The 14,686-nt window shown below is 40.3% G+C and overlaps 1 protein-coding gene across 1 annotated transcript; it reads right to left on the bottom strand.

Moving 5' to 3' along the window:
* Positions 1-138: 138 nt before the first annotated feature.
* On the bottom strand, positions 139-8,640 carry LOC118215470 (ATM interactor-like). Its single transcript, XM_035396310.1, has 4 exons — positions 8,330-8,640; positions 5,175-5,300; positions 4,661-4,860; positions 139-4,489 (listed from the first exon to the last, which is right to left on the bottom strand). The coding sequence occupies exons 1-4, from the start codon at positions 8,570-8,572 to the stop codon at positions 2,734-2,736; spliced, it is 2,325 nt and encodes a 774-aa protein (XP_035252201.1). The 5' UTR covers positions 8,573-8,640; the 3' UTR covers positions 139-2,733.
* Between the last annotated feature and the right edge of the window lie 6,046 nt (positions 8,641-14,686).

Here is a 14,686-nt window from a genome sequence, read left to right as displayed (position 1 = left end):
TAATTATTTTAAAACCTTTTTTGTCATGTACGTGTTCTTAGTATATTCATGACATTTAAACTGACAACAGTAAATCACAACATACCAAATACAAAATTACCTGTTGAAGGTGACAATACAGTGGAAGAAAGATAACCATTCTCCTTTGAAGTGCATTTATTAAGAGCTTCTACTGCATAGCTTTGACAACTGAATGTACAACAAGGTTTATAATGGCGATCGCATACTAAACTAAACAGTCAGACAACTTAGGCTGAGGCTTAAAACTTAAAGCCAACGAAAGATTTTCTTGGCACAGACTGCATGCACAACAAGGAAAAACGCTAGATTTACAAAAGCATCTGCTTATAATGTTTTCATGTTCAAGTTCACATACATTTTTCAATAAGACATTTCTCTAACTTTACAGTTAATACAAGAACCAAAACTGAAATAAATTAAACTGATGTAGCATATTGAGAACAAGACATTCACTGGTGAATGCAGCAGTAACAGATATCCCACTACTATTGTGCAAACAATAAAACAATCGTGTAGATTTCTTTTGGTGGTTAAGTAAAGATCACTCGCACACAATCCGTAGCATGATCAGTCATACAAACCATAATGCAATGAATGATGCAATAACATCACATTCCTGCATTGCATTTTTGGAATTGAGAATGTACTCATATATATAATGGTATTCAAGCATACACTAGAACATTTCTATATATTATTATATCTTGCAACAACATATATTCTGAAAGTCAATCTGCCACTTTGAACCCTTAGTAGCAGTTTCACAGAACCAGATGCAGCCTACAACTGGACCAAAAAAAAAAAGGTTTTTGGTGAAAGTACTTTTTAGTCCAGGATTTAGACTTAATCTGGGTCTGTGAAACCAGATCTGTTTGTATGTACAAACAATATAACATTCTGGATACCCTCCTAGAAAAGCAGCAGTGGATTTTTTTTTTTTCAAATTCTAACAAAAAAATATATATAAAAATAAACTTAACACTTCCAATAAGGCACCTACAAAACAATCAACATGGGAAAGTCCATAAAGTTTAAACAGTGCAACACAAAGGTAAACTGAATGTGGCACACTGTCCATAACTTTGTGTAGCTCATTGAATTTAGTTACGCTTACGTTCGAGTCTTACATATCATGTTTCATTAATTTCATCACCCAGTTAAACAACACTCTTCAAAAAAAAAAAACACTGCTAACATTTGAAATTTGAGTTCAAAGGGCTCTGCAGATATATACTGTAGTCCCAAGCCACTCAACAAATTTTACAAATTGGAGGGGTTTCCCTCTTCCGAATGAAAACGTTCAAACAATATTTCTTGAAAAGCTGAATTTTTTACTGAAAATCTGTCTACATTTAACTGATACTTTAAAAAATTTGTTTTACATCAATGTGTGTCGGGAGCCTCTTTTGTACGTCTTCCCTGATGCAGTAATGACCCTGTGCCATTTAGGGGGTACAACCCAACACTGTGGTCTTACCAGCTCTGAAACATAATCACATCATTGTCCAAACAAAGCAATAATTTACCATTTTCTTCTAAACAGATCTGTCACTGTTTCTAGTGTAATCCGATTTACAGACTGGCGCACACACAGAGGTGACCGTCACGCAGCCCCTGCTCCACCTACTGGTGGTGGAGGTAAATATTGTGATTGGTGTTCTATATACGATGCATTCGTTACCGAATGCAAATGACAACACATCAGTTCACAATATCCCAGACATCATGCAAGAAGCTACTGAAAAGGAAACACAATCTTTGGAACATGCCTCTCAAAAAAACGGAAGGTATGCTGACAATTAAGTGATTTACGATCGTCAATCACTTGGAAAAAACCTGCAACATGCAGTACGAAAGCTGATGAGAGACTGTAAACAATAGCTAGCAAGTCAAAGTGTGTTCAGAAACTCTCCAATAGGCATAAATAATCACTATGTACTCACAGTGACAAGAGTGCAGCAGCCATTTTAAATAATTCTGCACAGTACTTTTCTTTAGCACAGATAACTATAATCTGCTAAACAGTTACAGCCAGGTAAGGACAATAAGAATTGGCAAGTGACTGACAGTGAACTACTTTAGTAAATGGGTGGTTTTGTAACAATGGCTTATTTCTACTTGACAAATACTACACTAAATGAACACTAAATGGGACCATTAATGGTGGCTAATGATTATGAATTTGAATGAATGTGTTCATTTGAGTATATATTTCATTTATACTCATTTGTGCCACAAAGGAATAAAGCACACTTTGCCTGACCTCGTCCAATGTACAGAACAGATGCAGGTTTGACCTCACCGGTAATATTTACAATGTTCAACGTGTAAGACACCTTTTAAATGATCAGCTTTTAAATATTAGAATAAAAAATAAAAAAACAAGTTACTGAGTACTTGTTTCTGTGCAAACAAATGTATGTATGTAAACAGGAGAAAATATGAATCTTTGCCAATATGTTGTGGATCTAGTCTTATCATGAAAAAAAACACACCTTAAAATGCAATCCTTGACAGCCCAACACTGGAATGACCTATATAATGATAATGACACATTACATTTTAAAATCTTTTTTGCCGTAGTGCATTTTGCAAATGGAAGCCTTGTGAAATGCGTTACTCAAACACCAGCTGCCACCAGTGGCCGTCACTGGACTCCAGAAGCCCATCTTGTCAGCGAATCACAGCCACAGAACGCCCACCAGGGGTTGTTCAGCTGTTGGGTTTCTCAGAGTGTTGAAAGAGAGAAAAGAGCTCCTCACATGTCTGAGTTTCCACCGAGCTGAAATGGGACTCCATGGTGTTCCAGGCAAGGTCAGCCATGAGAAAGTCGTCCATTACCGTTTGGGTCTGGTTACTGGTCAGGAACAGGTTTCCCAAACTGTCAAAAGAGCTGGTTACTGTTTGCGTCTCTGTGCTGCTAAGCTTGATATGGCCGTCCTGAGCATTCGACTGAAGCGTGGGGAGAACATCGGTCTGCGTCTCGGTGTCTGAAGATTCTGTGCTTATGGAGAAGCTAGACTGTTTGAGGAAGCTTCCGAGGGACATGTGACTGCTTGTGTCCAGGAAGAAATTGAGATCGGTTTGGGTCTGGGTGTCAAACATCTCCAGTCCAAGATCGCTAGAATGAGTCCTCGCGTTGCCGTCATTGTGCGCTGGGTTGTCAAACAACAGGAAATCAGTCTGAGTCTGGATGTCCAGCGACTCCAAAGGAGTGCCAGTGCAGAGCTCGCTTTCTTCCGTTTGTGTCTGGATGTGCACGGCCTTTAAGAACTCCTCAAAATCAAAGTCAATCCCAGTGTTTTGTTCTTGGTCGGCCGAGAGGCCAGCATCACAACTGGAAGTGGTATCTGACAGTGAACCCTGGCTGTCGATAGCGCTACCAGCCATGCCATCAGATAAGATGTTCTCTAAATCACTGAACAACATCATGGTCTGTGTCTGGTTGTCCGCCATAGTGTTCTGCTGGAGCATTTCAGTCTGGGCACCAAAGCAAATCGCCCCTGAAGCCTTATCATAGAGACTGGAGCCACTGCCAGCCAGAGGTACTGCAACAGTGTCTGTCTGAAAAGATCTCTCCTTCAAGCCTGCTTGCGTTGAAACACCGAAGGCATCGTTGTCGAAAAGGTCCGAGCACATTATAGCCTGGTCCATCTGTCTTCTGTCTTCAGCAATACACAGACTAGCACCAGTCTGTGTCTCCTTAGTGACATTGTCGGAGAGGATGTACATCTGGCCGAAAGTGTCCGTCTGTGCACCGATGGAGGACGTTATTTTGGACTGTGTCGGAAAAGTCTGAGTTTCTACGCTGACAGGCAGAAGCACCTGTGCGCTAACACTGATGTCCGTTTGGGAACAAGACGAAACTGCAGTTTCACCCACACTGCACGAGGCTTGCGTGGATCCCTTCGTGAGGTAAGATATGTCAGTCTGAATGTTGGTGGACGTGCTCTTGCTCCTGAGTCCCGCATCATTGGTCTCTGTATGAGCAGAGGCATATTTGTCCAAATTCACTTGCACTCCAGTACTGATGGGATTTGGGCCCATCCTGGACATGGGGTCTTGAAAGCTCAAAGTCTTTGTGTCCAACACTGGCATTACAGTTCCCACTGACTGGGGCAAGAACTGAACGGTGCTCATAAGAGAGCACTGATTGGCCACAGCTAGCACGACGGACCTCAGCGCACTATTTTCTGTCGAGGAGAGTAGAACGGGCAAGTGTGCAAACTGCATCACAGGAACATTCACCAAGGCAACCTTTGGCTTCGGAAGGAGAGGCTTCTGTGGGTTTTTAGTGGGACTGTGGTTCTGGCACCCAGAATCGGGGTGACTGGCTTCATCGGTTGAAATGCACACTTTAGAGATCTCCTTTTCCTTCTTCACAACCTGAAAAATCTGCCCATTCGGTCTGAGCTTTGTTGCGCTGCTTAGCAATCCCTCCATCTTCCGTTTTTTGCCAGGGGGATATCTGTAACACAGCGAAAGAGGGAAAAAAAAAAGAAAGAACATCGTCATTTGATAATGGAGGCAATGGAGAACTAGGCAGGAACCTGAAAAGTGTGCACAGCAAAGACATGTCCTCACTATCCACAGCACTGGGAATCAGGATCGGATACTTGCGCCACTGAGAAAACAGTACCTGTGCTCTGTGGGAAGCTCGTGGCCTGTCCTGTAGATGTGGGAGAGCAGGGCCGCCCTGCTGGCGTATGGGCAGCCGCACGTGCAGCAGTAGGTCTTCCCACAATCCTCGGCGTGCCTCCTCAGGTCCCACTCTATACTGTAGCAGTTGTTGCACTTGTCACACTTGTGTTTCTTCTCGGCGTGCATCTTCATAAAGTGCTTTTGAGAGAGGAAGAACGCAGAGAATTCCAAAACAACGCAAGGCTGTCAAACAATGCTGTTAAATAAACAGAACTGACTGCACAACCCTTGGATATAATAATGAAGAACATCCAAAGCAGCACTTAAAATACGCCTGGGTGTTGTACCAACCTTACTGATCAGAGAAAAGGCGATTCTGATTCTACTTTTAAATTTTTTGGAATAAAAAGCAAACACAATAATAGTTCTCACATCACAATAAAACGAGCTTTTGCAGCTGCCAGGATAGGTTTTTTTTTTTTTTTACAGTGGATCACAAGATGCAGCAATACCTGTTTAACCAGGGAAAATTGGGAGAATGGTCTGTTTGGTCCTCTTGGACAGCCATCTATTGGACAACAGTAAAGTTTGGGTAACCCTTTCATATCTTTCCTGATGGTGGGGTTGACAATACCATCCTAAAACGACCAGAAGCACAAAAGCAAAGTGTGAGGCACATTCACGTAAAAATTTTACACAGAGGAACAGAAAATATGTGTGATAGTTAAATGGAACCACTGATTTACAAGGCATATTAATCAACTCTCATATTTGCATATTTATTTAAAATGAGGACAACATAATATCAATATCTTCCATTATTTGCAATGTCCCAGAATATCCCAAGTGCTTATCAGCAATCTCGCAATTCATCTTACTCTTCAAATACTCCCACAAAAATGTACTGCTTGAAACAGTGTAGTTTTAACTTCACTACACACAGAAACCAACATGCAGTCATGACGAAAAATGGCTGTAATTCCACCTGACATTTCACATGCCAACGCCCCCTTAGCGCCTACCCTGACACCCCTTCTTATTTAAATCGCTAATAAGGGCAACAATGACAATCAACAATAATTTAGCAACAGACAGGGAAAATGAACCTCTAAATGACAGTAGGGCAGATATGTTTATGTTCAGAGAGCCACTAATCTCTGTTGCTTAGCTGCCTATTCAATTCAGAAAGAACTGTGAAGACAAAGGAGACAAAGTTGCTATGGTTGCAAGTAGAGGTAGTCATCACACTGAAAGTGGTGTAATAATGTAATTGGCTCAAGAGAGAAACGTGCATGCTATTTTGAATGCATCATTCCTGGTAGTACTGAAAACAACATCTGAGCTGTTCCCTCTGTCAACAGAACCTTTAAAGTGCAGCAGACACTCAAAACGGCATAGCATATTTATCATGGGAGTTGGCGAACGAATAGTGAGATGCACCACAGTTTTGACATAAATTTTTAAGCACTTATGATGGATTAGTGGACAGGGGTGTGAAGGCACAATGGTATGGTCTGTTGATGGGACACAAGCACAGGCAGAAACACATAAGTACACATTGGTAGTGGGTGAGGTCAGTACCCACTCATCACTGTAAAGCATTTTGAACGTTCGGAAAAGTGCTATATAACTGCGATGATTCATTCATTCATAAGGCAAATATTTATTACATTATGAATTCCCAAATCTAAATGTAAATAAAGAGCAAACTGAAGGCTGTGGAAAAGAAACAGAACATTGATTTGCAACAAATGGGCAAAAAGAAAATCACAATGTCCGTTTTTTTAATTATTTTTTTTACATACCACCTTTTTTTAAAATCCAAAACATTCTTGACTTCATTTATGGGAATGAATTGCAATGAACAAAAAAATGGTTGATTCAGGAACCCATCAAGCCAGCAGCAGACCAGGTTACAAAGGAATCAGACACCATTCATGATACAAGTCTCTGGGACACCAATACCCAATTCTGAAAAATGTGGAAAAGTGGCATCTGTGCTTGCCAACCCAGAGGCTTTGCTTGGCCAGCTGAACACTCAACTGATAAAAGCCAAAAGGAGGAGATCTGTGAGCATTCAGGCTGGGGAAGTGTGCAATGCTGAAAAACCGCAGAGCAGCAGCCACACAGCTGCAAGACACAGGGGATGTGCACCATGAAAAGCTGAAATCATATCCCATTCTGTGTCAATTAATAATGCATTAGCACTGTGGGGAAGGACAAACCTGTGCTTCATTGTGCTGAGCTGTACAGCATTACCATCCAGGATGCTACATTTACAATTTAGGCATGAGAATCTTAGCCTTCATTTACAGCCTTTCTGTACATTTATTCTTGGACATTTCATACCTTCCATCAAGTATTTTTTCAAATGGAACAATTCAATACGTGAGCTAGGCTGGCGCTTGTCAGCAATGACATTCGCTTTTTATATTATATTCTATACGCTACAGCGACCAAAGGATACAATTTCAGCAATGGACTGACTGCATTCAAGGGAAAATTAACACTACAGTACAAAAGTCCTCCCACAGTGAAAAGGCAAAGGCGAGAGCATAATATTGCAACAAGAACAAACCATTTAGTGAAGGGAAAGATTTCCTAAACTTGTATACACCGTTTAGTTTAAAACTAACTTAATAAAGCTCCATTATATAACCAACTTCCTCTACGACTGTTAGGCAATAGTTGGCTAAATCGGCCTGTATAACCGGCCGCTTTAAGAAAGAACATACCCCATGCAACATTAACTCGACGACAAATTTTGAATAAATCCATGTGCATCAGAGTACACCAAGTCACAAGTCGGCTAAAAGAGTTGAAATGACGAGTGAGAATGAATCCAAAGAACATGTGTGATAATGTAGGCATACCTCCATTGTTTATCATGACGTACAGAAACACTAAACATTCAATCAAACTAAAAGTCGAATGTAATAAAACAACTATTATGTAATAAAACAACTGGCGTATTACACCAGCTTGCTACGCATCTACAAATCTAGCAAGCTACTGAGTTCGCATTGCGGATATTTAAAATCACTATTAAATTAGGAATGACTACAACCATAACAGCCCTTCTCTAACAGAATTGTGTGATACATATTAGTGCCCAATTATAGCTACAAATTAACATGAGTTGCAATGCCAAGGTGGAGTGAACTGAGTATTGAAGCCGCTACCTTTGTAGCTACTATACGACAGCTACAGAAGCGCAAATTTTAATATAACACAGGCTACCGTGTGGTAGCGTGTTTTTTTCGTGCCACAACAGCTGGGAATACGATAGCAAGCTAACGCGCTAGCTGCCTAGCCAGCAACGACCTAACTCGAAATGATCGTTTTGCTATCGACAGGAGGCTAGTCCGTATTTGTGACCGTTTCATTCAAATTTTAGGTCTGTCTGATGATATGGTGAACGATGTGTAATGCAGCTCACGAATTTACAGGATGTGCTCAAAGTATCATGCTGAATCAGGCTAGCTAGCTAACAAGAAAAACGTCAATCAGTTTAGTGACTTGCATTTGTTCAACAGCAGTACAGGAGTGATACAAATGGGCACGTAGGCAATAATATAGCGAGCTAACTAGTTGCCCAACAATACACCAACAGTAAAACTGATGTATTTTGTACAATATAACATAATAGTACTGATTGCTTAGGTACCTTGACCCTGTGTGACTTCACAAGGTGCATGTTCAGAGCCGGAGTGTTGGGGAGAATTTTTCCACATCCTTCAACGGTGCAGAGGATATTGGTCCGCACTTCTTTGGTTAGTTCTGAAATTGAGGGCTTTATAATTTCCCGAAACTGTGAAGTGAGCTCCTCGTTGTCTTTCTGATTAATACATACATTGCAGTTGTTTTGTTTGGGGTGTGCTCTTCTACTTTCTGGAGTAGAGGCAGCCATGTTTCTGTTGCCGGGTGAGTCGGTCCTAGAAGTGGAAGTAGCATACGCAGCGTACTAACCAGATGAAGGACTCCGCCCACTTCTAAGGAACCGTCCATTGAAACTGACTAGAATCAGTACACTAATGATTATTTGTTAGATTCACACGAATTAATACAATCATCCTGCAATAAATAGGCGTCATTGGTCTTAAGTAGCGGGCGTCTGTTTGGGTCGTTATATTTAACTCAGAAAAGTAACATCAGTGTGTGCATATATCTGATGAGTGTTTTGATTTCAGTATTTTTTGCTTGAAAGACACTCATGAGATATTTATGGCGGTGTAATAGTTAGAAATAGTGGTGGATACAGCACCTTGTATGTTTTAATTAGGCCTATCACGCTGTTTCGGGAAACACCTTGTTAAACACAAAAATAGTTTCTAAACAAATTCAAAATGTTCACAAATATTGCGAAATGCACAGAGGAAGACAATATTTAGTTGATACCACAGGAAATTATTTAGATCACTGTTTCTACATCATGCTAATTATTTACACAAATGTTTGTCTTGCATATTGTTTAAGAAATATTTTGTGTTCAGAATTCATGGTCACATTTGTGAATTTGACCTCAACTCTGACACATAATAACTCTTTCATTTTCAATTTTACCAAACCCTCTAAAAGCTAATTAAACCACACAGTTGTTCTGTCATTTTGGCAGATGGACCTTGTTCTGACTGCACATAACACCATTTATTTTATATGAAACCTTTCTCTGTTGTGCAAAATAATCAAAGAATTTCTAAAGCAAAGGTTACCGATACAGTATAACCAGCAAGCGTTACTTTGATAGGCCAACCCTGCTTGTTTGTTTTTGCTGTGCACATATTTTGCATCGAGTCCTTGACTTCTGCTGCTGGCCTTTTCGGCCTGAGGGGTATTTCACGAAGCTGGCTAACTGAGTAAGCCTGGCTTATGCACAGAGTAAAACCCGGAACAGCTCTTTTTACTTTAGTCCATGTTCCAGATTTGAAGAGGTTCCGGGTTTTACTCAGTGCATAAGCCAGGCTTACTCAGTTAGCCAGCTTCGTGGAATACCCCCCTGGTTTAGTAGATGACATCCCATGTACTGCCCTCCATTACCAAAGTAATGGCATATTTCAAGGTACTGTAATGGTGGAACAAGGCGAAATTAAATAATTTTGTCATCAAATAATAATAATACAAAAAAAATAATAATATTAGTATTGTTATTATTATTATTATTATTATTATTATTGTTGTTGTTGTTGTTGTTGTTGTTATTGGACTGGAGCTTACATTACAATCACTTCAGCAGATGGTCTTATCCAGCGCAACATACGCTCGACAAACTGCCACAAGGTTTTCAGACTGCGACAGTTTGTTGTCAAGTACCACTCCAAGGTTTCTGGTAGATAACGAGGGTGACAACCAGGGTGGAGGACTTGGCTTAGCTTGGCTTGGCTTGGCTTGCCTAAAATCTCAATTTTAGCCAAGTTGAGCTTTGGGTGATGGTTTGTCATCCAGCTGGAGATTGTAAGCAAGCTGGGGTGCATGTTGAGACCAGTGTATTAGGGGGAGAGTTATATGTCATCAGCATAGTAATGATAGGACAGGTGATAGTGGAGATGTAGCTAATGACTGCCTTTGTACCTCTAATCCAACAATAGAAAAATTGCTTGGATTTAGGAATGACAGGTGTTCATTGTTAAGGCAGATAGGCAAACACTAAACAATAATCCTTGAGAAAAAAACTGCCTCTGAAAAGTTAATCAACTTTTTTTTTAAAATGCTCCACCAAGGAAAAGGGTCAAGGCACTCTGTGTCCGGGTGAAAAAACAGAAGAAAAAGCCTTTATTAAATTGGCTAGAACAGAACAAGGCAAAAAGAAGGACAACTGTGTATCGGCACTAGGTCTTCATCAGAGCCATAAAAACAACATATATACTGTAAGCCACACGGGATGGGTACAGGAGCCCATTCGTATTGAAAGCTGTGGGCCTTGAAGTTATATCCAGCCACATATATATATATATATATATATATATATGAATTATGATCTTTTATGATGCTTTTATGGTGCCTTTGTATGTAATGTTCTGTCTTTTATATGGACCTTGAGTCCTAAATAAAGTTTTGATTGATATATATATATATATGGGTGAAAAAATAGACAAAAGTCCTTTACTGCCTTCACTGAATGGGCTAGAACCAGGCAAAAAACAAAAACAAAAAAAAGACAGACACTTAAGTCTTCATCAGGGCCATAAAAACAATAGGTGGTACATGCCATTTATAAACCACACCTATTACATTCCACACGTGTCTTGGTAAATGCACACAATATACAACAGAGGGAGCCATAGAGAAGCCATAACATATACAAGAATAGGAGGCTCTCGCAGTCCCACACACTAAAAGCAAGATATAAACAAAAAAATGAAATGAAATGAAAAATGTGTATCTGCATCAGAAATACATACATGCAACAAAAGATACACAAAGAGACCCCCAGAAACATATAAGTCAAAGGAATGGAAAATAATCAATTTCATCATTTAAACCAGGGAAAGGGATGGCACTGAGCGTAACAATCCTATACGTCTCTCTTTGAAGGAGTCTCTTTAATCTATCGCCACCCTGTATACAGCTGGATATAACTTCAAGGCCCGCAGTTTTCAATGAGAATGGGCTCCTGTTCATATCCTGTGTGGCTTACAGTATATGTGTTGTGTACCACCTATTGTTTTCATGGCCTTGATGTAGATCTAGTGCCTATACACATTGGTCCTTTTTTGCCTTGTTCTATTCTAGCCAATTCAATTCAACAAAGGCTTTTTAATCTATTTTTTCCATATTGAGACAGGGTGCCTTGGCCTTTTTCCTTGGTGCCGAACTTTCTTTTTAAATTATTTTTTTGAAGTTGATTCACTTTTCTGAGGCGTTTTTTTTTTCTTTTCTCAAGGATTATTGTGTAGTGCTTTTTATCACTGTCACTAAGAAAGAAAAAAAATGTATAGTTCTATGACGAGGGGGCTTCATTTTAATGAAACATATTTTCCGTAGTATTCTCATCTTAAATTACATCAACAATTGTAAGTTTTATCACCTTTCAGCTTTTCAAATCTACAATCCTTACTGGGTCGGAACTCCAGACTATCATGAATCTACCTTTATATTCGTAAAAAGAGATGGCCACGTGTAACCCATGATTCAAGACTAAATGTAATTGTCAGAATGCAATATCCATCAGTAGGATCTTTATTCTTTTCAGTTTTGAAAAAATCGAATTTGAAGATGCAACCCAATCCAACTTAAGGACTGAAATATAACTTTGGCAGAGAAAATTTGAGCATGTGTTTCTCAGCCCCCTTATGGTTACGCAAATGTGCTTCATGTGGAAAACTTCAGAAGGCTGACTTGATGAGTTGGTGATAAAGAGCAAATAGGTTTGACTGAATATTGAATATTTATTAACATTTCACATACATGTGACTAGTTCTGAAACTGAAACACATTGTCCATTCACTTCTTGTGACTCCATTCAATGCCCTTTTTCAGTTGCATTTCTATTTTTTTTTTTCTCATTGAAGTTACACACACATTTATTGTAATGAGTTCTGACAATGGAATGTGGTGGGCAGATTATAGTATCCCTTACATAGTCAGTAACAATAGGAAAATATTGAACCTAAATACAACCCCTACAACCCCTGCTGATGTACATGCAGTGGTTTTGTTGGTCAGCTAGAGGCATCCATTTTACTTCCAGAATAAATAATGAGGTAATGCATTATCTCTGTAGTGCATCAGACCTGGGTCCACATTTACACACTGAAAAATGGACTGAGCTGGTCGCATAGTTTAAACAATGCTGCATATATATGCTGTGGCATTTACATTGTAAATATAGGCATCATGAATGTGTAGTATCCCATCTTGCCACCAGAGGGTACTTGTAAAACTGAAAGTAAATTTTGTTTACCTCTGATTTATTTTACCAGATGTATTTACAGCACAAATTAGTTTTGATATATATATATATATATATATATATATAACCTACAGCTATTCATACAGTACACACAAAACTAATAACACAACCAATGACTGGTGCAAAACAAATACCATGACCAATCATTGGTCATGCCATTGGTTTTGTGCATGCTAAAAGGTTTTGCATGTGCTAAAGGTCTTGGTATATCAGGCCCTTAATTGGTCATTTATGTATTACAACACTGTGATGTATGCCTTGCCTTCCTGGACAGATCACCGGAAGTACATTTCAAATACTATCAGTTTCATTTTGTGTAACAACAAAAATCATCTATTTGATATTTGCAAAACTTTAGAACAATAAATCTCTTATTCAAAGAATTTATTTTAGTGAAAAAAAAAATGAAATCACAGCAGTTTTCACAGCAGGTGAAGTGCTCTGTTGGTTCACATTTATGGGTTGCATTTTCCTGCCATAGTTTGGGTACACTTAGATGGCAATATCAATAGCAATTATTACTTTATGATACTGAATGATCAACTCCATCCCATGTTAACATTTCTTTCCTGCAGAGAGGGCTCCTGTCAAGATGGAAATCTCCCTGTCCACAGAGCTCCAGTAGCCACCTAACGATTCGAGGAGCAGGACAATTATGTTAGCCATATGTCACAGCCTTCTCAGTAACCAGATGTGAACCCAATTATGCATTTCTGAAGCAGCACCAGAGATAGTGCTTTCTGCTTCCAGTAACGGAGCAAGCATTTTCTCTCGGACGAGTGGCGCAGGCTGTTTTTCTGCAGCTCTACCACGGAACATAGAGGCTGTACTGCCCAGGTGCTGCATCTTAACACCCTGTTAAATGACTATGTGGCACCTTGTTAAGTGACTATGCAGATGTTTCCATTTTTGTTGTTCAGTACCTGAATGTGCATATGCACATGGGATGGCTTACCCCCTATTCATTTACATATAAATGACAGAGTAATCCTTACCATTAAAATAGCATGAAAACCTTCTGTGAATCTAAGCAAGGACATTTTTTTCCAAACATAAGGTATTATGCAAGGGCTCTACCATTCAGTACATTGTCAATTCCAAAATGGACTGAAAAGAACATTTTCATTTAGGCTGCAGGCCTCGTTTAGGGTTCCTGGGGCGGTATGGAGTGACCTTTATTTATTTATTTACTTACAAAGCGTCAGGCCCAGAAATGAGGCGCTGAATCACTGTTAGCGGCTGTCCGCTGCGAGGCCCGCCTCCGCCCCACATTCCCGGCAGCGTGACTCACCGGGGACCCGTGTCCTGGAAACGAGCAGGGAGGACAGCACAGTGCCACAGGGCAGGCTGAGGCTCTCACACACACTGGAGATGAGCAGGGAGGAGAGCACAGTGTCACAGGCTGAGGCTAGAAATGAGCAGGGAGGAGAGCACAGTGCCACAGGCTGAGGCTCTCACACACTGGAGATGAGCAGGGAGGACAGCACAGTGTCACAGGCTGAGGCTAGAAATGAGCAGGGAGGAGAGCACAGTGTCACAGGCTGAGGCTAGAAATGAGCAGGGAGGAGAGCACAGTGTCACAGGCTGAGGCTAGAAATGAGCAGGGAGGACAGCACAGTGTCACAGGCTGAGGCTAGAAATGAGCAGGGAGGAGAGCACAGGGTCACAGGCTGAGGCTCTCACACACTGGAGATGAGCAGAGCGGAGAGCACAGTGTCACAGGCTGAGGCTCTCACACACTGGAGATGAGCAGAGCGGAGAGCACAGTGTCACAGGCTGAGGATCTCACACACCGGAGATGAGCAGGGAGGAAAACACTCATGGAGGGTGGACAGTCTGCTTTCCTTTTTTTTAAAAAAGTGGTTTTATGAAATGAGAAAACTGCAGAACCTTCATTTTTACCAGGAAGTCTCATTAAGCTAAAAAGCATTAGATTTCATGAGGTACAGTTTAACTTCAAACTCACGGAGGTAGAGTAAACCTGTCGACTCATGGAGCATGACTGAACCCACCCCAAATGTCCACAGCCTAAGTAATGTACAAACATGATTCATGTTAGCCAAGGAACACATGTAGGCCTATAGGAAAATATAGTGCCCATAAAACAGAACTTTT

This window comes from Anguilla anguilla, chromosome 16 (genome assembly GCF_013347855.1).
Source record: "Anguilla anguilla isolate fAngAng1 chromosome 16, fAngAng1.pri, whole genome shotgun sequence".
Lineage (NCBI taxonomy): Eukaryota > Metazoa > Chordata > Actinopteri > Anguilliformes > Anguillidae > Anguilla > Anguilla anguilla.
This window is presented reverse-complemented; position numbering and strand designations above follow the sequence as displayed.